This window comes from Phyllostomus discolor, chromosome 5 (genome assembly GCF_004126475.2).
Source record: "Phyllostomus discolor isolate MPI-MPIP mPhyDis1 chromosome 5, mPhyDis1.pri.v3, whole genome shotgun sequence".
NCBI classification, from domain to species: Eukaryota; Metazoa; Chordata; class Mammalia; order Chiroptera; family Phyllostomidae; genus Phyllostomus; species Phyllostomus discolor.
Genome location: NC_040907.2, coordinates 64,089,122 through 64,114,352, shown reverse-complemented (window position 1 = coordinate 64,114,352; position 25,231 = coordinate 64,089,122). Strand labels below are relative to the sequence as shown.

The window sequence follows — 25,231 nt, the reverse complement described above, 5'->3', positions numbered from 1 at the left end:
AGCTCATCTACTAAGCCTGCTGCCCAGATGCCATCCTGTGTGAGCTGGTCCGATTCTCAGATGCCAGAGCCTCGGCCACAGCACATAGGGTCCAGCATGGCAGGACTCTCCCTATTCTCACACTGCTAAAAACTAGAAAAGTCCTACACTCCTTTACCACACTCCTGGGATGCCCGTTTTCTTTTTCTTTCTTTCTTTCTTTTCATAACCAGGAAAGAAAGAGAGAAGCAGCTAGGCAGCACTGGAGAGCAAATCCATTTAAACCGTCAGCCAGCTCCAACTCTCCAAACCCACCTGACCTGCCCACACCCCCTTCCCTCCCTGTCAGAGGCTGAAGGCCTGGCAAGTAGAACTGTTTGCAGTGATGCTGCTCCACTCTGCTCCCTCTTCCTTCCCACAGCTTCAGGGAACCCCCACACCTGTATGAGCATGTGGCCCCAGTGTCCCGTCTCCCTCTCCGTTGCCCTTTCCCCCAAACTTTCTTTCTAGGCTCTCATGTTCTCCATTACCTCCGTCCACCAACAGGTCTCTTCTTTCTGCAAACCTCAGTTCTCTTTATTCCACCCAAATTCTGCTGTGGGCCCTTTCCCCTCCCACTAAACCCTTTCAAAATCTGCCCCCACACATCTTCAACCCTCTCCTCTACCCACCTGTTCACAACACCGCTCACAAGGGTCCAGTCCTCTTTCCAAACACGCCACCCAGGCCAGGGGGGAGGGGCGAGACCGCAGCTGCACCTTCACCTCCGCCCCGGTAATATCCACCTCCAGGTCCAGGCTGGGCCTATTTAAGCTCAGACATCAGCCAGTGCTTCCCTTCAACTCTCCTTCCTAAGACCTTTACGGACCCCACACTGCCCCGCTGATACCCCTCCAGAGTCTTTGCACCAACCACACCATCTCCCACATGGGTTCATCCGCACGGGCACATCCCAGGTCCTGAGGCTACTAAGAGGCAAAAGATGGGACAGGCGAACCAAGGGTAGGGAGGGGCTGCGATCTGAGAAGGGCCTCCGGAACCCTGCCAGCAGGTGTGGCATCAGCACTGCAGTGAGGCTGATGTACCAGACGAGGGTCGTGAGGCAGTGGCACTGCAGGGGTGTGGCTTTGGTGATTTTTAAAAGAAGGACTTTGAACCTTCTAAATACTTATAGGAAGAACATTTATCAGGGCTTTTTCTCTTTGTTGTCTTTGTGTAAGGAATACTTGGATCATTTCATTTAGTCTAAAAAGGACTGTGAAGGGTCCATATAAAATTTGAAAACTCTTCAAAAGAATGCTAAAAGAAGATGTGAATCAAGGAGAAGGCACATCATCTTTTTGGATAATAGACTCAACATCATGAGTATGCCAGTTCTCCCTTAAGTAGCCTATATGTTCGACATGGCCCCCTCCCAAAAATTACCAGTAAGATTTTTATTGGAACTTGACAATCTGATCCTAAGTAATTTGTGGAAAAATAAAAAAGCAAGAATAGCCTGTAAAAATTTCAGAAAAAAATAATAAGAGATATTTGTCTTAGGCACTGACATACTAGAACACTTCAAAAGGGTAATATACATGATACAGATGGCATTTCAAACCTTTGGGAATAATAGATTTGCTATTTTAATTGGGAAAAGAAAAGATTACTAATATCCATTGGTGGAGAAGATGTGGAGATATGTGTAGGTAGGTAAAGAGGCATGATCTTTTTGGAGAACAATTTCTTAGCATCTTGTTTTAGAAGTATATGTGTGCCTTGATCCAACAATTCCTTCCTCCTTTAGACATTCATTCACCTAGAGAACCCCTTGCACCTGTGCACAGAGGGCTTGGAGAGTTGTTTCTAGTAGGAAAAAAAAAACAATCAGATTACAACCTGAGTGTCCTTTAACATACTGTACATTTATACTGCGGTATGCAATGCAGCAGTTGAAATAAATGCTGCTAAGAATGAAAAGGAAAAAAGGGAAGTTGCTGTCACGGTATTAGTGTCCCACTTCATAAACAGGTCATCCTTTTCCTTCCAGTTCAGAGGAACACTCACTACATGATGATCTTTGATGCCTTTGTCATTCTGATATGCTTGGCTTCCTTAATTCTATGCTTTCGATCTGTGATTAAAGGAATTCAGCTTCAACAGGTAAGGGTTGTTTTTTGGGAATATTACAGACATTTTGATAGACAGAGAAATTTACTGTGCTCCACCTCCATCTTTTCCCTGAAGGAATTTGCCAATTTTTTCCTCCTCCATTATAAGAAAGAGGTCTCTCTTTCTGAGCGAATGGAATTTGTCAATGGATGGTACATTATGATTATAATCAGTGACTTACTGACGATCATCGGATCAATTCTGAAAATGGAAATCCAAGCCAAGGTAAACTTTTTTCCTATGTATGCTATTGTTAGTAGCAGATTGTATTAACTGTAATTTATTTTTTCCAGAGTGTGAGAATTTGTAGAGTAAGTTATTTCTTTCAAACATTGTATTAGGTGAACTTGGAACTGGTGGCAGCACTTTTCTTAGATCTAGTCAGGAAACCCTTTGGGCAGAGTTTCTCACAGTGTGATCAGCAAAGGTCTGCGTCAGAGTCATTGGGGCACCTGGTAAAAATGCCCAAGTTAGACCTACCGAATCTGAGCTCTCAGTGGGGCCTGCGAGCTCTTACACATACCAAATTCATAAACACACCAAGGTATCTCAGGTAGGAGGTATTTTCTGTTGTTCTTATAAGAAATGCCAGAATCTTTAACAAAAACAGAGTAGGGCTGGGAGGTGCAGAGTGAGGCCCAACTGTGATTACGTGAGTGCTGTAGTTGTTTACCTTGTCCATTCAACTTGAGAATGTTTCCATATTCTTGTTTTTCCCATTGATGGACTGCAAGGTTTTCCATTTTGGGGTTATGACTAACCCAGACTAGAAATCAACCCAAAGCAAAAATCATTATTAAAAAACTAATGTTGTTCAAAGTAATCCTGTTCAAATTTATTGTTTCTAGCTTTGGCTGCAACTAAAAATGAGCATAAGCCTGTTTTCATTCAGATCCCTGGGCAGAAATCCCCAAATGCAATGGCTCAGATAAGATAGAAGCTTATTTCTCCCTCATGAAATAGTCAGAGTAGATTTTCCAGGTTGGTGAGTTGTTCAGTTCTGGGCAGTCATTCAAGGACCCAAATTTCTCCCATCTGGTTTTTCCACCAGCCATTGTGGGCTGATCCAGACTGCATGAGTGACACTGGGTCATCTCCGAGATAGGTTGCAGCCCGTGGGAGGGAAAACGTGCTGCAGTCTGGAGGTGGTTGTCCCACAGTCTTACAGCCTTGGCTCTACTGTGGTAGCCTTCACTTCTGTTCACGTTCCACCAGAGAGGATTTAGTCACATCTAACTGCAAGGGGTGCATGTGCCTCAGAAGGAGAGAATAGGTTTAGGTTAACATGGAGCAGCTGCCACCATAGCATGGCTGTTGTGTAAATCATCAGAGTACTTAACTCCAGGGGGCAGGAATAGGGGAAGATTGGCAGCAAATCTTTGTCTTTACCAACCTCAACTACCATTGACCTCAATGAGCTCTTTCCACATTTTCCTAGACCATTTACTGCCCTTGTCTTATAATTTCATGTTTTCTTCTCTTCTGAAACCTCTAATGTCTCTGCCTCATCCCCAGTCTCAGGTGATGACCTCATTTCCTGTTTTACAAGAATAGGAAAAAAATACATGTTCCACAGACCCCCACCTCATTGATTTACCTGCCAGCATCAGTACCCATACGTTCTGCTTTTTGTCTGTCACTGTGGACATAGTATGCCTACCACATGCTGTCCCCACTTGCTCATTCATGTGCATTGTTCCCACTATGCTTCCTTCCTTTGTTCCTTGTGCATCATCAATTTCCCATTCTCTACCCCATCATTCCCATCAGCATGGCATGTTTTTTTTTCTCCTTTCTAAAAAGACAAAACATCAATGTATTTCTCCCTTAGGTTACTTCCCCATTTTCTGTTCCCCTTTATGTAGCAAAATACCTCAAATGAGTAGTTTGTCTTCTTGCTGATTCTGCTCTCCCATTCTCTCTCATATCTTTTCCAACTGGGCTGCCTTGCCTCTCCACAGGAAGTGTTCTTTCCAACGACCTCCCATGTTGCTAAGTCAAATAATCAATTAGTTATCCTCATTTTGACCTATTAGTGACGCGTGCTCACCGGCAGGCAGTGAGCGCGGAACGCTGCAGATGGCTCGTTGAAATGCGAGAAAGACATACACAGAGACAACTAGGTCCTGTGGGGAAGTAGGAACGAAATGGCCACTCTCTCTGGTGGGGAGAGTGACGTTCCCCTGCTGGAGAGTCTTTTTATTGGTTTCATTTGCATAAGAATTCAGGTAAAGCTTATTACTCATTTTTAGGAAGTAAGGATCAAACAATAGATAACAAGGAAGTCTGAGGGCCTATTCTGAGTCAGGGTCAAAGAGCTATAAAAAACTTTAAGGAAACAAACAAACTTACTTCTTCCCTGGACCCTCATCATTCAACTGAGAGCATTCTAAACAAAGCAGGTTTCACAGGATTTTACCTATTCTTTCTTAGACCTGATCACCTGGGGAACCAGCCTTTCCAGCACAGGGCTGCACCACCCCATCATTGTTTCAGGCTTAGGTGGAGCAAGGGAACTAAGGCAACCAAGAGATTAGGAGATTTTCTCGCAGACGATGAGGACTCAGGCTATGTCAAAGCTGAGGGGTGAAGGTCCATCACCCCCTTTTGCTGTAGCCCCCAAAGTCCTTTCTTAGGGGCCTTCCACGTGATCGTGCCTGTCTTAGGTCGTCTCCCCACTTGGGGAATCTTACCCGTCATTGGCTAACTGACCAAGCATTGGGGGTCAGTTATGAATGAAGCAGCAGAAGTAGCTCTCCTGCCAGGGAGATAAGCTTTTGTCTCCTTGCTGGCTTATGGTCCAAGGTCACTCCCTCAGCCTTAGCCTTGGGGGGGAGGGGAGGGTTATAGCTTCTGATACCAGGCAGGGCGGTTCCCAACATATTAGCAGTTTTTATCATTTTGAACACTCCCTCTTTGCTGATGCTTTTTTTTTTTTTTTTTCTGGACTATCACATACCTGGTTCTCCTCTGAAGAAGACTAGGGTGGGTCTTCTGACGTTCCTTAACCAGTTTCCTCTTATCTTTCCAACCTATTAAAGTGACAGTGCTTCAAGGCATAGTGCTTGGACATCTTTTGTTTTCTGCCACTGTCTTGGTGATTTCATTCTGTTCCATGTTTTCAAACAGCATCTGCCTGCCAGTGATTTCCACATTTGTGTCCACAGCTTGGAATCCTTCCAACTCATCTTAGATATCCCTCTGTCTATTCCACACCTTCACTTGGATGTTTACCTGGCCTCTCAAACTTAACATACCTAAAACAGAATTCCTAAGGTCCCCACCTCCACAGTCCAAACCTGCTTCTCCTTTCTAGCTTCAGTTAATACCGGCTCTCTTCAGTTGCTCAAGACAAAAGCCATAGTTTCACCCTTGACATCTCTCTCTCGTTAATTCCTTCTCCTCTACATCTGATCCAAGAGGAAATCTTATTGATCTTCCTTCAAAAATCACTTCCTCGTCTCCACCAAGTCACCATCAGCCCTCACTGATATTATTGCAGTAGGCTTCTCACTCTTCTGACAACCTGCTCTCAACCACAGCAGCCACTATTTGATCATCTCACTCCTGTCCAGAGCCCTGGCCTATTCTGAGTAAAGATAAAGTTGTTAAATTACCCACAGGGCCCTAACTGCCTGCCCTCTTACCTCTATGACTTCACTGCTCACTCCAGCCAGACTCACTATCTCGCCAGGTACCCTTTGGCCTTGGGGCCTTTCACTTGCTGGTTCCTGTGCCTGGAAGGTTCTTGGCCTTGACTTTGTTTGGTTTGTTCCCTCACTCCCTTCAGGTCTTTGCTCAAGAACTGCCTTTTCAGTGAGTCCTTCCTTGATCACTGTACTTAAAATGCAAACCCCTGCCCATTCCTTACCCCCTCTCCTGAACTTTCTCCTCCGCACATACCACCAGCTAATGTATAAAGTGTTTATTAATTTAATGCTGCCACCTCCCTCCCCCCATTAAAATGCAAACTTCATGAGGGTAGGAAATTTGGTCTTTTCATTGTTTTGTCCTCAGACCCTAGAACAGTGCCCGACCCATAGCTACCCGATAAATAGTTCCTGCTCCAATGAATTTCTGATCACTTGTTCCTACTCCGTTTCAGAGTCTAACAAGTTATGATGTCTGCAGCATACTTCTTGGGACCTCTACCTTGCTTGTGTGGATCGGCGTCATCCGATACCTCAGTTTCTTTCAGAAGTACAATGTAAGGAGTTTCCTGGCTCTCTCTCTTGGTCTTTCTCCCTTTTGAAGTGGTGCTTTGGGTGGAGGAGAAAAGCATTCTAAGGACCTCTGTTTCTTTCCCAGCTCCTTATCCTGACCCTTCAGGCAGCGCTGCCCAACGTCATGAGGTTCTGCTGTTGCGCAGCTATGATTTATTTTGGCTATTGTTTCTGTGGATGGATTGTGCTGGGGCCCTACCACGAAAAGGTACTGTCACACGGGTTTTTTTTTCTTGGTACCACTGAGCTCTCAGAACAGTGCCAGGGGCTTGTTTTCTCCTTTCAGATGAACTCCTTTTATTCTGTCACTCAGCCTTAAAAATGCTGATGGTCGTAATATCTGTTGCCATGTTTATAAACTGTTAGGGTGTGACCAACATGAGAGAATAATTGATTCACTCAACTTCCTCAGTTTCTTTTATGGAATGGGTCAGATAATTAAATCATTTTTACTACCAGAGAAGTATAAAGTTTAGTCAGTTTGATTCATTAATATCTATTAGGGTTGGCTATTTAGGTAAGGTGTCTCAAAATGTGATCTTATTTAAAAAGTATAGGGAGAAACCTATAGAAATATTTGAATATTTGTTACCAGAATTAGAGCCTTGACTATTATGCCATTATCTTAAGTGGCAAGAACTTTAAAATGAGAAATATGATCATGCATGGAAGGGGCCTGGGTTTCTCTGAAGAGACATTTCAAAGGTGTCTTTCCACGAAGGTAAAGGGGAGGATAAGGCTGGACTCACGGAGCACTGAGGGCAAAGACCACCCCTTCTGCTTTCAGTTCCACCTGCCCGTCAACTGGAGTGTCAAGAAGCAGCCGTGTATCCCAGGAAAATAGTAGGCTGGGGCACACTGTGTGCATTACCAAGCAAATGCGTGTAGTTACCTCAGGTTATTGCTTTGAAAGGGTAACTTGAGATATTTGGTCTCATTGCTTTTAATATGAAGTCATGAATAAAGGTCTCCCATGGGGAGGAATGTGGAATAAAGTGAACTTTTCTTTTTTCTTTTTTCAGTTCCGTTCTCTGAACATGGTCTCTGAGTGCCTTTTTTCTCTGATAAATGGAGATGATATGTTTGCCACATTTGCAGGAATGCAGCAAAAAAGTTACTTGGTCTGGCTATTTAGCAGAACTTACCTCTACACGTTCATCAGCCTTTTTATATATATGATTTTAAGTCTTTTCATTGCACTGATCACTGATACATATGAAACAATTAAGGTAAGTTCATTGGTAGCCACAGTGGTGGCATTTTCCTAGACTTGCAGAGTGACAATAAAATATAGTACCTATGGGGGAAGGGAATTGATGGAATGTTAATTTCTTCAGGGTGGAGAAGAGTGACTTCAATTTTGGATACTGAGAAACAGAAAGGAAGGAGAAATAGAATTTCTAGAATGTTGAAAGTTTTATCTTCACTTTCATTGTGCTTTTATTGTACAAGGTTTCTAACCTTTTATTAGAATTATAAGAACCAGTAAGTATTGGGTGGGTAAAACAAATGTCATTTCAAAAAGCCAAAATTGGGGGTGAGAAAATTTTAAAATGCAGTTTTTGTAAACAAAATCTGATCTCTTCCTTTAGAGTGTGTTGTAACTGAACACTTTTTGCAAGGCTATGCATGGTCCTCTCCCCAGTTGGAAACTTGATTTGAAAAACTGTTATCATTGGTATTATCACACACAAGGAATATTTAAAAATCAGTTTGGCCTTTTGAAATATGGAAAGGCAGAACAAATACCCACATATATTTAAATTTCTAATAGCTTTATACTGTCATGGCCACTGCTGGCATAGACACTTTCACCTGGGAACTTCTCTTTCTGGGTGTGACGCGGTGTGAATGGTCCAGGGACGAAGGGAAGGCCATCAGGAGTGGATGGATTGGGAAGCGCCTTGCTCATGAAGCCAGGGTCATGGCTTCATTCCTACTGAATCAGAGTCCAGGAACTGACTGTCCTTAGTACGTGCTTGGCAGATTTGTGCTTAGAGTCACCAAGGTGACCGGGAAAGAATGTAGGCTGCACCTGCCCAGATCCCTCCCCATGATGCTCTAAAAGTTTACTACCTTCCACTCTGCATGCAGTGAACTAGATGTTATTTAAAGGTGACATACAACATCTCTAAGAGTTATATGACTTGATGACTCTCCATGACACAAGTCTGAGAGTCGTAGTTTAGATGTCAACCTCTTTTCATGGGCTCAGAGGACGTCCAAATGGGAAAGCTAAGTTATTTCTGATTTTTTCTGGCCAGGGAACATTCTAGAGGCCTCATACCCCAAACCGATATACATATGAGGCCCTTAACCAAGCCTGTCTGTCCAGAAGAGAGACACCAAAACGGTGTGTGGACTGGAAGATCCTTTACAGCATTCAGATCTTGGCCCAGACATCCAGACTAGTTTAGGAGCATTCAGAGGTGTGCTGAGGTCTTCTGAGGCCTTCTGAGGAAGGTTGAGTACACCCACCCCTCAGCTTTCAACAGCATCATCGTTCATGTGCACCAGCTGGGCTTCTTGTGGCCTGAACCTGGTGCCATCCAAGGTGCCTGCTACACATGGGTCTGAAAGTCATGGGCTGCAGGGTGGAGCAGTGACAGAGGATCTCAGACTTGGAACAGGATTGGCCAGATTCTTCCTGGAAGCAGGGCCTAGGCTGACAGAGATTTCAACATGCTTATTTTGGGTTGAATCTAACCCAGAAGGGAGAGGCCAGGAGGGCACTGCAGAAGCCCAGACCCACTTTGCCTTAGCCAAACCAGAGTGGCTCTGGAGACTACACCTCACTAAGATACTTGGAAGTGACTAACCTACCCCTCCAGGGGTAGCTTCCCTGGAGGATAGCTTCCCTCCAGGAAGATTCCCTCCCTTGCAAAATGATCTATTTTACATTTGGAATAAAGCTGTTTTCAAGGAGTTTATTAATGAGAGCTGTTTTTTCTTCTGTACAGCATTACCAGCAAAATGGCTTCCCAGAGACCAAACTGCGGACATTTATATCAGAGTGCAAAGATCTGCCCAACTCTGGAAAGTACAGATTAGATGATGACCCTCCAGTATCTATATTTTGCTGTTGTAAAAAGTAGCTGTCAGGCTTCCGCGTGCTGTACAGGAAAATTCGGTGTGTAGCTGAGTTGGGAGACTGTACGTATATTTTAAGATCTGGTGGAGTATATGTGAAAATGACTATTTTGAGCAAATTGATAGCTATAATTTATTAAGTACTCATTAGGTTTATAATTTTAAAAGCAATATTTAATGTCTTTCAGCTTTATGTTGAGTTCATTTAAAAAAAAAACCTTAGCTTTGATTAGGGAAGCTATTGGTTTCTCGTTCTTTAATTTGCCATAGTCTTAGAAGGTGTTCTCTGCCACTCTTGACTCTAGCTCTTAGCCCGTTGCTTACTGCTGATGGTGTCCTCAGTGGAAAACAATACCCAGCCTGACAGTGCCTTCAGATGACTCACTAACCCAGGCCTGGACCACTCTCTACTAGAGAGATGGGATGGCTGCTGTATGTCCAGCAATCATTGCATTTTAAGACCAGGCCAGAATGAGAAACAACCATCACCAGCAAACAATCCAATATGTGGTTGTGAGGGACAACTGGTATACACAGGCTCTTTCAGAACTGGAGAGAATCAGGCTTCTTAGTATTCGTGTATAAGTTTTCTCCTTCAGTGTTAATGTAAAGAACTTGAAAGAGTATCTTATACATATATGAAAATTAAAGCACATATCAAATGCATGTCCGAGCCCATGAGGATTATGTATGCACACCCACGTGGCCTTGTGAACATGGTGTGATGCACTGTCCTTGCGTATGCACCTTTGGTCTCATGGAAAGAAGTAGCATTTTAGGTTTAGGAACTGTGGTTTGTGGGCAGGGGTTTCATAACTCACATTAAAATATTTTGTAAAACAATTATCCTCATAGCTTAAATATAAGTGGGAAATATATGCCTTTAAAAGACAGAAACAAAGTCTCTATCCTTACCAAATGCTGAATTAGATCTTTCAGGCATTTTCATAATGTGAACCTTTGTTTTGTGTATTGTTTGTTCAAATAGAAATGAGTTTGATGATGTGCAATAAAGAATTTCTCAAAGCAAACTCTTTTTTTAAAAACAAGAATTAATTTGTTAATTTTTATTTTGGTTTAAGGGCTAAATGAAGATAGGCTTGAGACACTAAGATCTTATTATTTAATCATGACCATAATAATGAATGCAGGTGTTGGAAAGTGAGGCTTTACCTCAAGTATAAACTATGCATGTAGTGTCTTTGGCTTTGTAGAAGTGAAAAAAAATCTAAACCCCTAGGGAAGTTTTTTCCTTAGTTCTAATATTTGTATCATGATCATTTTTAGAATTTACTAGAGTGAAATGTGAATTTTTTAAATTGTATTTATTATCTGGTAAATACAATTTTTATACTCATTGTAAAATTTCTGGACTAGCAATAATACTTAAATGCTAGTGTTAGGATTTGCCCTGAAATTGTATTCTTGCTGTGGAATTAAAGCCAGTGACTTGGCACCTGATATCAAGCTTTCTTATTGTGTCAGGAGTGAGTCCCTAATTAATCTTAGGGTCTACTTTTTAGTAATGATGCCCATGAGAGAACATCTCTATGATTTCCTGAAAGAAATGGCACTAACTTTTTAGAACTGGCTGCAAACCAGTACAGACTTGCTTTGGGTAGGCAGATAAATTATGGACCAGCCATTTCCATGTTTTTCTCTTATGTGTATGTGTCATAAAGAATGCCAAGATTTTTGTAAGAAGGAATGGAGAGACCTGGGTGAGTGCTTCAGTTGGCTGGAGCATTGTCCCATGCACCAAAAGGTTGCAGGTTCGGTTTCCAGTCTGGGCACATATCTAGGTTGCAGGTTCGATCCCTGGTTGGGGTGTCTATAGGAGGCAACTAATTAATTTTTCTCTCACATCTCTCTCTCTCTCTTCCATCTTCCTCTCTCTCAAATCAATAAACATATCCTAGGGTAAAGATAAAAAAAAAAAACAAGAAAAAAAAAAGAAGGGAGAATGGAAGTCTTCATTTCTCCTCCTAGGCTTCTAGACTGGGGAACAAGGAGGAGATGGGGGCGGGACTTTTGTTAGTGAGGTCCATTTGTCTGGGGGTCAGGTTTAGTGTTCTCTCCCCCTGACATAATGATTCCCAAGCTCATAGACATAAGAATTGTGGAGGCAGAGGGAGGGCTCATGTTAAAATTGTGGATATCCATGCAATTCCAGCAGAGGCTTCTTATTTTTCACGTCCTGTAGTGAGGCTAGGAGCTTGCACATTTATTATGCACACGAGGTTAAGTTTGATGCAAGTGGTTTGTGGTGGCTGCTTGGGCCAGAGCAGGACCAGGAACAGTTAAGTCACTTTCTTGGGGCTACAAACAAGGAATTGTCCGAAAGGCTCAGGATTCAGACTGCCCTTCTGTTTCTTGACCACATCAGTTGGGGAGAAATCTTAGGGAGAAGTTTATAGATATCAAAATAGTTATCTAACAATATGTGTTGTCTGTTATGAACATTTTTTGGTAAAATTTGATTTTGTTGATGCCCCATTTTCTTTAAACAATTTAGATGCTATTTTCTTCTATCACTTTGTAAAGCTTTAAAAAATCAAATACTGAATTTTAATCTTTTTGTCTCAGCATACCATTTTCAAATTAAGATTTAAAAAAAGATAAAATTCTTGATCATTGATGATATGATGATCTACATAGAAAAACTAATAAAATTAACAAATCTTCAAAACTAATTAAAGAATTCAGTGAGACTGTTGGAAGTAAGATCAATTTAAACAACACTCTAAGCTTCCTCTCTATATTAATAACCTTCCAGAAAAGATAACAAAAATTAGCCCTGGCTGGCGTAGCTCAGTGGATTGAGCGTGGGCTGCAAACCAAAGTGTCACAGGTTTGATTCCCAGTCAGGGTACATGCCTGCGTTGCAGGCCATGACCCCCAGCAACCACACATTGATGTTTCTCTCTCTCTTACTCCCTCCCTTCCCTCTCTAAAAATAAATAAAATCTTTAAAAAAAAAAGAGATAACAAAAATTAGAAATTATCTAGCAATTATCCCAAAGTAGAATGTGCAAGGTCTTCCCAGAGAAACTTTCAAAAACTCCATTACAAGACATAAACGATCTGAATAATTGCAGAGATAATATATTCATGAATGGAGGCAACTTAGCATAGTAAAAATTCAATTCCCTTCAAATTAATCTATAAATTCAATGTAATAAATTAAAAACTCTAGGTGAAATTTTAGAACCTCAAAAATTGAATTCTGCCCTGGCTGATGTGGCTTAATGATTGAGTGCTGGCCTGTGAACCAAAGAGTCACTGGTTCAATTCCCAGTCAGGGCACGTGCCTGGGTTGAGGGCTAGGTCCCCAGTTGCCAGCATGTATGAGAGGCAACTGACTGATGTCTCTCCCACATTGATGTTTCTCTCCTTTGCTTTCTCCCTCCCTTCTCCTCTCACTAAAAATAAATAAATAAAATCTGTAAAAAACAAAAAACTTCTGCTCCAGAAAAGATACCATCATGAGATCAAGAAGATAAGCCACAGACTAGAAAAAAAGTTTACAGAAGACATGTCTGATAAACACTGTTATATAAAATATGCAAAGAATTCTTCAAAGTCAACAAGAAAAAAACAACCTGATGGAAAAATGGGCTAAAAACCTGAATAGATACTTCACTAAAGAAAATATGCAGATGGAAAATAAGCATATGAAAAGGTTTTCAACATTACATGGCATTATGGAACTGCAAATAAAGCAACAGTGAGATAGATACTACTAGGCATCTAGTAGAGTGGCCAGAATCCAAAACACTAACAAAACCAAATGCTGATGAGAATGTGGAGCAACACGAACTCTCATTTACTTCCTATGAGAATGCAAAATGGTACAGACACCTTGGAAGAGAATCTGGCAGTTTTTTACAAAACTATATTCTTACTCTACAATTGTGCTCCTTGGTATTAAAGCAAATGAGTTGAAAACATGTCCATGCAAAAAACTGCACATGCACGTGTATAGCAGCTTTATTCATAATTGCCAAAATTCGGAAGCAACCAAGATGTCATTCAGTAGGTGAAAGGAGAAATAAACTGTGATACATTCAGTTGATAAAATATTAGTGCTAAAGAGAAATGAATTATCAAGTAATGAAAAGACGTGGAAGAACCTTCAATGCACATAACCAAGTGAAAGAAGTCAATCTGAAAAGGCTACATACTATGTAATTTTAACTGTATGACATTTAGGGCCCAAGGAAACTTTCACATGAAGGTCACCTGCTAGAGAAATTTCAGGTCTATAAATGTAAAACTCCTTGTCATAGTACACTATTGAACAAAAGATTCTTATGTGGTTATTGGTAATTACACATTTGAGTCAGAGTACATAACTTTCTGTATGATGAAATACAAAGCAGAACACAGATCTTTGAAAGAAACAAGCATAGCACAGAACAATGACTGTTACTGCCAGTGAGAAATGAATCAGATCTTTACCATAAGCAGTGACTTTTGAAAATGAAAAATCTAATGCCTATTGTGAACTAATTTACTAATTAAAGAATGACCCTTGGCTGGCATGGCTCAGTGGATTGAATGCTGGCCTGCAAACCAAAGGGTTGCTGGTTTGATTCCCAGTTAGGGCACATGCCTGGGTTGTGGGTCATGTCCCCAGTAGGGGGCATGTGAGAGGCAACCACACATTGATGTTTTTCTCCCTCTCTTTCTCCCTTCCTTCCCCTCTGACTAAAATAAATAAATGAAAGAATGAGTGAATGAATGAATAAATAAATAACCAAATAAATAAATAAATAAAATCTTTAAAAAATGATTAGATTAGGTACCTAGAACTATAATTTATTTCTTTCCGTTTGTATAATATTCACAACTTTCAGCTATTTGGAGTCCAAGTATTTTCCATTATTACTCTCCTCCCCTCTTCTCCATCCCCAAATCCCTCACCACTGAAGTTAAATAATTCCTTGAACCTTGCTACTTAAAGAGTGGTGCATGGACCAGCAGTATCAGCAACATCTTCTAGTTAGAAACACAAAACCTCAAGTCCTATTCCAGACCTACTGAATCAGAGTTGGCTTCAGTAAGACCCCCTGGTGTTTTGTTTGCACATTAACATTTTGAGATACTTCAGCTCTCTTGCAGGTATTTTCCCTATACAGTGTTCTGTAAGAATTTACTTACTTTTTTTTTTAAGTGATACTTTTGTATCTGTTGACAACATGTGCATCCAGCTTTTTATGTACATGTATCTCATCTCTATTTTGTGCAACCGTTGATAGATTGTTACAGATGTGCAGTTGTTCAAAGAAACTTCTCCGGGTCAGGAATGCTGCTCCAGGGCAGCAACTGCTGATCATGTCTCTATCGGTCTAGTCGTATGGTGAGAACAAAGGTTTTGAAGACTCAGACACCTGAATAGAAATTTTGAACCTACTACGTATTCTGTGGGTGACCTCCTGGAAGTAACTTCAACCTCTGAATCCATTTCCTCTTTTCAAAAGGGAGATGACAGTACAGAGTGCTGAGCATTCAGTGAGATAACACACACATCAGCCTTCCTACCTAGTTGGCACCCAAGTACTTCTGGCCGCTTTGAAGCACAGATCCCTTGCATATGGTAAATGTTCTTAGTAAATGCAGTAGTAACAGTTAATTTTTTTAACCACTTGCTGGGAAGTTATTGTGTAGAATTACCAGAGCTTTAGAACACACATGAGAATTGTGCTGATTTAAAAAAAAAAGTCATCCCAGTTTACAATCCCCTTCTAAAGGAATTATTGTCCCTAGTGGAGCCCTAGCATTTTGAGGTTAATAGATTGTCCCTTTATTGTGGCTTTTCTTTGAATTACTCATCATAGAAATTATATAAACTATATATGATATATGTGTATATAACATATAAATGTAATATTTTATACTTACTTCCTCCAACACTTTCCATTCAAGCCACAGTCTGAGCCCATCACGGGAATCCCCCCCACCCCCGCTCCCCACAAGTACAGCGCTGTGACATTTCCTCTCCGTTTATTATAAAAAGGAACCTAACCACACCACTGTTGCACGCACCTGCGGGGACTGCGACTAGGCAAACGGGGTCTTCCAAGCCTGTCTACACCCAGTGGGCACCTCTGATAATAGGGGCTCTAAAATAATTATTTCTTTTTCTTTTTCTTCTCATTCTCTTTTTTTTTTAACCTAACAGCCTATTTGAACTATCTTTTAAATGAGGGTCACTTATGCATACTTTTACATACGTTATTTTGTCCAACTGTATCTACCTGGAGACACATATTAAAATAATTACCTGGCAGGGTAGTCTTTGCCCTAGTTATACTCAGAGACGTTTTAAACATTTGCTGATCCAAGCAACCTGGAACTTGAGGCTTTCAACACTGCTGCTGCTGCTACCTGGTGAAGAGTAGGGACAGACTGACTCCGTGGGAAAGGGCCTGTTGGCCGGGTCCAGACTGCCAAGTCAACATCACCCTCAGCTGAGCATGGTATTTGGGCATGGGTCCGCAGTCCTCATCTCTAAGACTCATGTTTGGTTTCCCAGGGGCACGCGTGTCCCTGCCGCACACGTGGAGGGAGGAGCAGCAGCCGCGGCAGCGGCCGCAGCGGGGTGCGCGGGTGGAGCGAGGCTGGCGGCTCCCGGCGCCCGCCTTCCGCGCCAGCCAGGGGTCACGCGGATGCTCCCTCCCCGCTCCGGAGGTCTGTTCCAGTTTCCCCACACAAGCGAGAGGCGTTTCGTTTTATTTTCCTTGTGCTTCAGTAGCACTTTTCACATCTGAAACACGAACCTTGTCACTGTTTTGTGATCGTGCCCTTTAGGAGGAGAAAAACACTCTGCATCAAATGAACTTGTGGGTTTCATGTGGAATCCCAGAGGGAAAGGGCCACGTCTTTCTTTCCTCGTGTATCCACAGTGTCCAGCACTCGGCGTGGCGCTCAGTGAGGGTGTCCTGAACGCATCACATGGAAATGGCTAAAGAGATGGACACATGAATGGACGAGGAAAACGAAGGAATGGAGAAATCGAGGAAGGAACGAAGGGAGGCTGGAGTCCGGAGGGCTGGACGTGCGCGGCCCCACCGCCCGGGGGCGGTGTGCAGGGGCGCGCGGGCCGCCCGAACTCCTTTAGAAGGCTCTGCTCCGCAGTCCTGCCGCCGGCAGACACGCGGGAGGCGGAGCGGGTGGGCCGCGCGCGCGCGCGCGGGGCACCTGAGACGCGAGCGTGGGAGCCCGGGGCCCGCGGCGGAGGCAGGTGCAGCTGTCCCACCCTTGACCTCTAGCTGCTGAGGCTCTGGGGCCGCACCATGTCTCGCGGAGCGGAGGCGCTGGCCCTGTCAGTGTGGAACTCAGCTTCAGACCTGTCCTGGGAGCCCCGGCGCAGGTCAGTACCCCGCGGGCGCTTGGCGCCGTCTACTGGGCGCGCCGCGGGCCCTGCGCCATTCCACGGTCGATCCCGGGGGCGCCACCGCCGCCCCTGCTCGGGCTGCTCTCCTGCTCCCGTCTTCTCGCGCCCGCATCCGCGCACCGTCTCCCTCTAACCCCAGCCTCGATCCGCTTATCCGCTTCCCGCCTCCCGGGGCTCCGAGAGACTGGCTCGCAACACGTGGAAAAAGTCTCCCGGGAAAACGTCTCCTCCGGGAGGGAAGCTAGGGGTGGGGTGGTGACTCGGGGGCGGGGCGGGGACACCGGGCGGGCCACGCGCCGCGTCCGGCCGGAGAGCACAGACCCGAGTGCAGCTCGCCGCCGACGCCTCCCAGCAGAGCCCGCCGCACGAGGCCGCCCGCTGCGTCTGCCTTCCGCCTTGGCCTCTGCGCGCCGCTGGCAGGAAGGGTAAGCGAGGACCACTAAGAGAAGGGGGAGAACCTGGAAGGTTCCAGTTGCAGGGAGGTGGCCCCAGCAAAGCAGACAAGCCTGTGCCCTGAAAGTTTTTCCTGCTCCGAATCGCGAGAGCTGTGGAAAGTGTGGAAGGCGAGGCCTGACCTGGCAGCCTGTTCTTTCCCCTAGGCCAGGTGGCCTAGGAGAGGATCAGATGTTTCCAGGTTAACCTTAAGGTGAGGCGTCTGAGCCACGTCTTTCAAGGACTCTGGAGAAATCCTCAAGTGGACGGCCTTACGGTTCTAGACTGGAGCTTGCTTGCTGCCTTGAGAACGCTCCCTTTAACTGCTAGCAGTGAGTTAAAGAAGGCTGGGCTGTGCCTTCCGGAACAAACAGGCCTTTTCCTCAGGTGGGAGGGTTGTGGTGCGGTTAACCTCAGTTCCTCTGCCTTCATGAAAAGGCGTACAGTTCAGCCCAGTGGCGCTGCCAGGGGGCCCCACGTCAGGGGTCGGGGCTGCTAACCATCCAGCTGCGCAGCTGAGCCCGAGCGTGATGAGTACATGGGCCTTGGCTCCCCTTCCTTCTCGCAAAACAAATATAGTGGTGGGTCGTTACAGTTCCTTAAAATAGTGGAGAGGCGTTCCTGCCTTTCCTGCGTGGCAATATCCTCAATATTATAAATGGACTTAATAATACTATCAAGGAAAGTAAGAGTTCAAGAGGAGAATTCACTTGATCTTTGGTGACTGCCCAGGTAAGTATTTAATTCCAAGCAAGAGTGCCATATATTTTTTAGACTTTGAAAGACCGATTTTGAAAGAGAAGACATACTGTTGGTGCAACTCCTTTGACAGCTGGAAACCTGTGAATGTTACAATAAAATGGCCAGGAATCATGTAACTTATAAGCTATCTCTTTTAATGCTAGGTGACTACTTTAATGGGTCAGGTGGGAGAAGTTATACATTCCTTCCATCTGCCCTAGCTTTAAAAGTGCTATCTTAAAAAACCGAAGGAGCAAATCAGCTCTGGGTGTTTTTACTCACTCCTGCTGACACTGATGTACAGGTGTGTGCTCATGGTGCGTGTGGTGTATAACCTTTCTATTTTTTTTCTTAAACTTTTTTTCTTAGCGTATTTCCTTCAGGACTTAAGTGGTTTTATTGTATACAGTATCTTCAGAAGTTCCCGTTCTTACAGCGAGGAAGGACACACTCTTGGGTGTGCACATAAATCACTTTTGAAGGAACCCAGGTCTGAGATACGCACATGCCTGGTTATACAGCACCGGTGGAAAACAGCAGGTTGTATGGCTTTGAAGCAGAAAACGGAGGAAGGATCCAGTGAGAGTGAGGCAGCAGAAGCTGTCTGTGGATGTCAGGGCATAGATCCTGATGTTTTATGTTGAAGGGACCAGCTACCTCCTTCTCCCCGAGGTGGAATATGGGTTTCACTCTTTCAGATACTGCTGACCACCTTTGTGATGTGCTCATGGTTAGCAGTGAACCGAACAGCACAAGTTTGGGGGGATCTGGTACCTTCCTCCTAATGAGTCAGCAGTCTCGAGATTTTAGCTGTTCTTCCTATTCACACTTGAAGATGAGTCAAACTCCCATCGCCATAAAAGGTCCCTTCTCTTTTCATGAGAACCTTCTGTAAACTAGGTTCTGTGGCCTGGACCCTTTAAAACCAGTCACATTTCCCACACTTCCCCAACCATTACCATGAAGAAGCCACCACAACAGTGCCAATTTTATTTAATCTCCTGCACTTGAAAGTTGATAAATCCCAATGAAGTGTTTGAAGAGATTCCATTCTTTTCTCCCAAGGAGGAGCATATCAAAAGTGTTATTTTTAACAAAATAATACATATAAAATATCTTAATGAAGCAAGTGGAAAGAATAGGAAGTGACGTTCTGAACAGAGTGGCAGAGAATACAGAACCAAGAGATGAGAATATTTACAAACTAATCTCTTTGGCTAGGTCTCTAATGATAAAGTGAAACCCAGAATAAGACAATTCTTAAAACTTAGTGGAATAACAGGTGGCTTCTTCTGGCTACAATTTTCAAAGTAAAAACAGGGGTCAAAGAAAACCCCGTTGGCTATGAAGATTAAAGGCAGAATTCTCCCTGAGGCAGACTGTTACCTTTTCTGAGGTCTGGAACGCAAGGTCAGTTCTGAAGAATGAAATCACCTGAGCTCTCATCTCACCTGTTACAGGCTTCAGAGAGAAAAGTAGTTATATTCCCAGACTTCATTTTCTTTATCAAACTGCAATATTTTTTCCCTACTAGTGTTTTAAGGCATTTTATTATTATTTTTTGTTTGTTTGTTTAGTTGTTTGTTTGCTCTGGCAGTCGTCTGGGTTTTTTTTTTCTCCCCACTTTCCTCATCCTACCTGTAGCTGAGCTTGGATAGCTACTCTGTTTTGAGTTTGGGCCCCTGCCTCCTTCTCCCTAGTGTGACAAGACAGCTTTGGGTCATGTTGCCAATGTTTCTTTCCCGTTAACTGGAGGGACTGCTTTCTTTCTTCTCCTCTGAAGGTTGTATTTTATCACCTCACCTTGAATAAATCTGGTGGTAGCAGCTTAAAACATCTGTCAGGCAATAATTGGTGACTAGTGAGGCTAAGGATTCTGGGAAATTGTCCTTGGTGTGTGTAATTCCAAAATATCTGCAATTTAAATGGTGGCTTTTTAAAGAAAATTGTGTCTCTTATAGCAACTAGAGGGAATTGCAAGAAATAGGGTGACTCAAGGTTTTTCCCAACTGCCACTGAAGTGGGCTGTCCAAAAATAAGCTACACTTAGTCAATATTTTGAGGAAAAAATATTAAGTATGACTTTATAACTTCTCTTAATTTTGCACTTAGAGAGCGTCATCAGCATGACCTCGCTAAACTGGGCACTTGTTAGAGGAAGATGACAACTCTGAGGAAATGCCCTACGCCACTCATCATCCTCAGCTTTACTGCATGTGACATCCCGTATTGCTAAGAAATGGAGTTTTACTTTATTTATCTCTGACCCAGACAGCTGAGTTTTCAGGATATTTTCAAAGGCAGGGAGGCTCATTCAGAACAAGCACTTGAAAATGTGCAGCTCTTTCCCTGGCTGGTGTGGCTCAGTTGGTTGGAGTGACCTGTAAAACGAAAGGTCGCTGGTTTGATTCCTGATTAGGGCACCTGCCTAGGTGGCAGGTGCGTTCCCTGGTTGGGGCACCTATGAGAGGACTCCCATCCATCCATGTTTCTCTCCCTCTCTCTTTTCCTCCCTTCCCCTCTTTCTAAAAATCAATAAGCATGTCCTCAGGTGAGGATAAAAAAAAAAGGTGCAGATCTAGTTTGGCTTCCCTGCTGGCTCAAGGCGGCAGGTGGTGATGGGAGATGATTTTATAGGGACTTAGCAGCATGGTTGTCTTTAGGGAAATTCCTAGAAATTGTAGCATGCTCATCTTTTGTGCACGTATGTGGCTTTGGTGGGAAATAAAAAGCCCCTACAGTCTTTCTTCTGCATGCTTCTCAGGAGTAAAAGGACCCATGTTATTTATTTCTGAGGGCTGTGTGAGGAGGTAACCAAGGTTTCTTTCTTTGACTTTTCCCCCCTTAACTTCCTTTTATTGTGGCCCAACTACCCCAGAGCCTCAGGGAACTGAACGTTTCTCTGCTTTCTTTCCCCTTCCCTCTTTCTCCCTCTTTCTCTCTTTCATGAGATTAGCAAATCATGAGTTAATAGCTCACTGTAGGAATTTGGAATAAATTTTAAAAACTGGTATGGGAGTTGCTAGTGGTTAGTCCAAATAAAGTCTTCCATCTGCCAGATGGCACTGTCATTCACCAGGGCTGACATGGTTGTTGTGGTGGAAACGCTGAACTTCAGTCTTCACGTTGCTTCTCTACCCCACCTCTCGCCCACCTCCAACAAACAAAGGGCAGGGAAGAGCTTACATGTTACCAGGCTCTTTCTTTTGGAAGTAGCTTATTTTTACTCATAAAAACTCACTTACTAATTGCTAAAAATCAAGAAAGTATGGAAAACTTGAGGAAAATTAAGATGACTGATAGATAGTTCTACTTCACAGGGAGTAGCAAGATTTTTTTCTTGTTATGTATTTTTAGTCTTTTGAAATGTCTACATATAGAGATAAATGTCAACATTTTTAGAAAAATGAGATCCCAATATATTTCCATTATAACTTAAAAAATATTTAATATGTCATAGATATCTTTAAGTCAATACCAGGTTACAATGAACATTTTTAAAATCATTTTTCACTGTTTTTTTAACATTTGTAGTATACATCCATAGAAGTTTGATTTGTACATCACAGAAACTCTTCTAGAAACTGCCCAAGTGGCCTTCAAAAATGTATATTTCCTTCCATAGTTTTTTTCCCATTATTATTGTTAAATGTTCATTAACTTGTTCAGCTCTTTTGCCTCTTATTATATTGGACTGTCTTATTCTTATTAATAATTTGGAGCTCTCTGCAAGTAATAGATAGTAAACTTTTGTCTGTTTAAACATGTTGCAAACCCTTTTTTCCCAGTTTGTCTTTTAATTTTTTTTTTGAAGTCACATTTTTATGTTAAGATCTGTCAATCATTTTCATGGGTTCTGAATTTTGTTATGATTAGAAAGTCATCTTAAATTGTATATTAAAAATCTATATCCAATGCTTTTATTTTTTAATGTGTCTAAGTTTTATGTTTTATGTTTGTATTTGGTTTGAAGGAGGTCTCTAACCCTCTCTATCTCCAGTGGATTCCAGATAATCATGATAACAATTCATTGACTAATTCATTCTTTGGAAGATCTTTAGGAATATTAATTGAAACAAAATAGTGTTTCTATCAGCAAACTAATCAACTAAATTACCTAAATTACCTAATGTATCTTGACTAAACAAAACATTTCAGTGCATTTTAGTTCATCTTTCATATAAACATTTTAGACTTTCTATTATTATTGTGTCATTTTATTATATTTGTTATTATTATTATTATTATTATTACTACTACTATTTGATCTTAATGGTACTGGCCAAGGGAAAGTTCATGTACTCAGCATCATTGTCTCCTTCATTGACTCATTTCTTTTTTCCAACCAAGACTCATTGGACACCTATTGGGTGTTGGGTGCTGTGCCATATGCTGTGGGATATAGTGTGAAGCAAGAGGAGTCTTCATGAAACTCTGTTCTAGGGGAGAGCAATAAAGATTGTGATCTCAATTATGAAGGCAATTAAGTGATAAGAGAGCAATGGGGAAGGTTGGTTTTAAAAGATGGTCAGTGAGCCCTCTCTAAAGAGATGACACTTGAGTGGAGAGGTAAAGGGTGAGAGAAGCCAGACCTACAAAGGGTTGGGGGAACAGCAGCAGGCAGATGAAGCAGTAAATGCAAATGCCAGAGGAGGGAATGTTCCAGGGCCAGGGAAGAGGCTGTGGGTAGTGAGGAGGGTGAAGAGAGGGTATGGGAAGGAGTGGACAGGAGACTTTCAGACCATGGTGGGAGGGTTGGATTTTAGTCTGAGAGCAGGGGGAAGCCCCTAAATGGTTTTAAACAGGAAAGTAATAAAATATCTGACTTCTGCTTTAAAAGTTATTTTTCTGGCCACTCTGTGGAGAATTGGGAGGCTGCAGTGGCTATAGGGAGACGGAGACCACCTCCTGATGTATTTTGAAGGAAGACTTGATCGGTTGGATATGAGGGTTGAGGAAATGGAGAAATCAATGCTTGCCCCTGGACAAAAAGTCCTGTTCTTTGCTGCACATTAGAATCACCAGGAAAGCTTAGCAGAATTTCAATGTCCACCTCATACCTGGTCACCACCTAAATCACAATGTCTAGGGCCAGGAAACCAGGCACTGAAACCTTAGAAAAATCCAGGTGGTTCTACTGTGCAGCCAAGGTGGAAAACCACTGACTGACTAGACAAGGGATTACAGCTGAGAGATGCCCAGTGAGGCGGGAAGAAAACTACGGGAGCAGGGTGTTCTAGAAGCAGAAAGAAGAGGTTGTGCCGGGGATATGGTGATCGGTGGTATCGATGTTGTTGAGCCACTGAGTTCGGGCCTGAGAAGTGGTGTTGGAACATGCAGCAGTTTCAGTGGGGGAGAAGGAATGGAAGCCTGGTGTTTGCCCCAGAGCATCTGAGGCACAAAGATAACCTGAGGAGGGCAACAGTTGAGTGCATTCCATCATGTAGCTCTCTTTCTTTTTTCCTTTCCATTGCAATAACACGACCATTGAGAAGCCTCCTGAATTTATGGACTAGGATGCTGTTGTTTACCAAAGGATCACTCATTTTAAATAAGAGAAATTGTGTTTGAAATAGTAGTTTATTTGAACATAACATTTTTCTTCATTCTTGACCAACTCACAAGCTGTTACTACTGTAAAAATATTAATTCAGGGATCAGGAAGGAACGCTGGACAAGGGGGTCAGGGGAATTGGATTCTCATTGTTGGGGCAAGTTGCAACCTCAGGGTACCTTAGTTGTGTCATTTGTAAAACGAGGAGACAAAAACAGGCAAAATCTCCAGGGCAGGGGATTTCAAACCGGGTACATATCAGAATCACCTGGGGTGCTTTTTCAAAGCTCAGATGTTCAGGTTGTACCCACATCAACTAGGCTGGAATCTCTGAGGCTGAGGGTGCTGGGCATCAGCGTTTTGAAGCACTCCAGGTGACTCAGTGTGCAGCCAAGTTTGAAACAATGGACTAAGTCCTTGTCTAGTTCTGACACTGAATTTTTCTATCCTTTGGTATTAATATATTCCTTGCCCTCAACAAAATTAGGAAGAGGGGAGGAATGAAGACTGGGCAGGCAGCTAGTGGGGCCTGTCACAGGAAGTCTCAAAATTGACCTTCCAGGCTTCTGTCACAGGAAGGGATTGAAGGATACTCTCCACAATAATGAGGGAGCAAAGAAAAATGGAGATGGGATCCAGGAAATGTGGAACTTGACTTTGGAAGGAGGTAAAGGGTATTCCCAAACTGATGGCCCTGAAAAAGGATTAGGAAGCAACCAGTGTTGCTTCCTACAACAGGAGGAGGAGCAGGAGCTGGAGCAGGAGCATGAGGCTTCCAGGAATGAGGTCCCTGGGAGAAGAAGGGAGTTGACAGGATTCCCCCAGCTTGTTTGTGTGAGTTGAAGAGAGCTGGCAGACTCAGCCAGAGTTTTTGGTTAAGGTCCTGGGTGTATGTAAAAAACTAAGCAAATGTGGGAAAAGGCAATTAACTCCAAAAAATTTTTTATAAGAAAATATAAAACCACGGTGTACTAATAGCTCAACTGTGAACAAGTATTTGCGTATTCACTTCATAAATTGTAAATGTTAATTTATCCAAAATTTTTATTAGAACTTGATCGGGGAGATGGGTGGGGAGGTGAAATGGGTGTGTTTGCTGGTGGGGGGGCAGATGTAAGAGCTGAATCCATATTTTTCACAGGAGGATGTAAACTGAGAGTGTCCACAAGAGGCAAAACAGTGGAACACTATTATTATGAAATAGTAAAGTAAATAACTGAGAATAACAGGGAATAGTGGTTGCCTGTAAGGAGCAGAAATCAGAGTAGGGTTTGTTGTGGTTTACTTTAAATTATGTACACAGTTAAGGTCGGGACGGGGATGACAGTGGGAAGGCAGGTGGGACCAGATGGGAAGGCACCTGCGCAGATCTGCGCTGATGTCATCTCCGGGTTTGGTATCTGGATGCTGGTGGTGCTGTGCACTGTGAGGAGGATATAGGAGGAAGGACAGATTTTCAGAGTGGTTCATCCTGCCTCCCCTGCTCCATCCTCTGTGACTCGGAAGAGTTAGCTATGAATTAGAAAGAACATCCTACTCCAGTGTCACTGCATCCAGACATGATACCTACATGGGTCTGACAGGAAAGGGAATTCCTATCGCGGTTATTTTTTATTTATTTGTTGGAGCCAGGAGAACAAACAGCAGTTTCTCCAAAAC

At 43.0% G+C, this 25,231-nt stretch overlaps 2 protein-coding genes across 6 annotated transcripts in view; both read left to right on the top strand.

Annotated features, from left to right (window-relative positions):
• MCOLN3 (mucolipin 3) overlaps positions 1 to 10,477 on the top strand; it is a 36,675-nt gene extending 26,198 nt beyond the window's left edge. For both annotated transcript variants that reach the window (XM_028513007.2, XM_036026362.1), the window contains exons 8-13: positions 2,012 to 2,124; positions 2,209 to 2,358; positions 6,239 to 6,340; positions 6,442 to 6,564; positions 7,379 to 7,585; positions 9,317 to 10,477. In XM_028513007.2, coding sequence (XP_028368808.1) covers positions 2,012 to 2,124; positions 2,209 to 2,358; positions 6,239 to 6,340; positions 6,442 to 6,564; positions 7,379 to 7,585; positions 9,317 to 9,451 — 830 coding nt within the window. In that variant the 3' untranslated portion in view covers positions 9,452 to 10,477. The remainder of the gene's footprint in view (positions 1 to 2,011; positions 2,125 to 2,208; positions 2,359 to 6,238; positions 6,341 to 6,441; positions 6,565 to 7,378; positions 7,586 to 9,316) is intronic.
• Positions 10,478 to 16,146: 5,669 nt separating this feature from the next.
• Positions 16,147 to 25,231, top strand: part of MCOLN2 (mucolipin 2) — a 55,110-nt gene continuing 46,025 nt past the window's right edge. The window contains exon 1 of one of the 4 annotated variants that reach the window (XM_036026361.1): positions 16,147 to 16,821. In XM_036026361.1, coding sequence (XP_035882254.1) covers positions 16,745 to 16,821 — 77 coding nt within the window. In that variant the 5' untranslated portion in view covers positions 16,147 to 16,744. Of the gene's footprint in view, positions 16,822 to 17,293; positions 17,492 to 25,231 lie in introns of those variants that run through there. The other 3 variants (XM_036026358.1, XM_036026360.1, XM_028512820.2) reach the window with 3 other exon arrangements.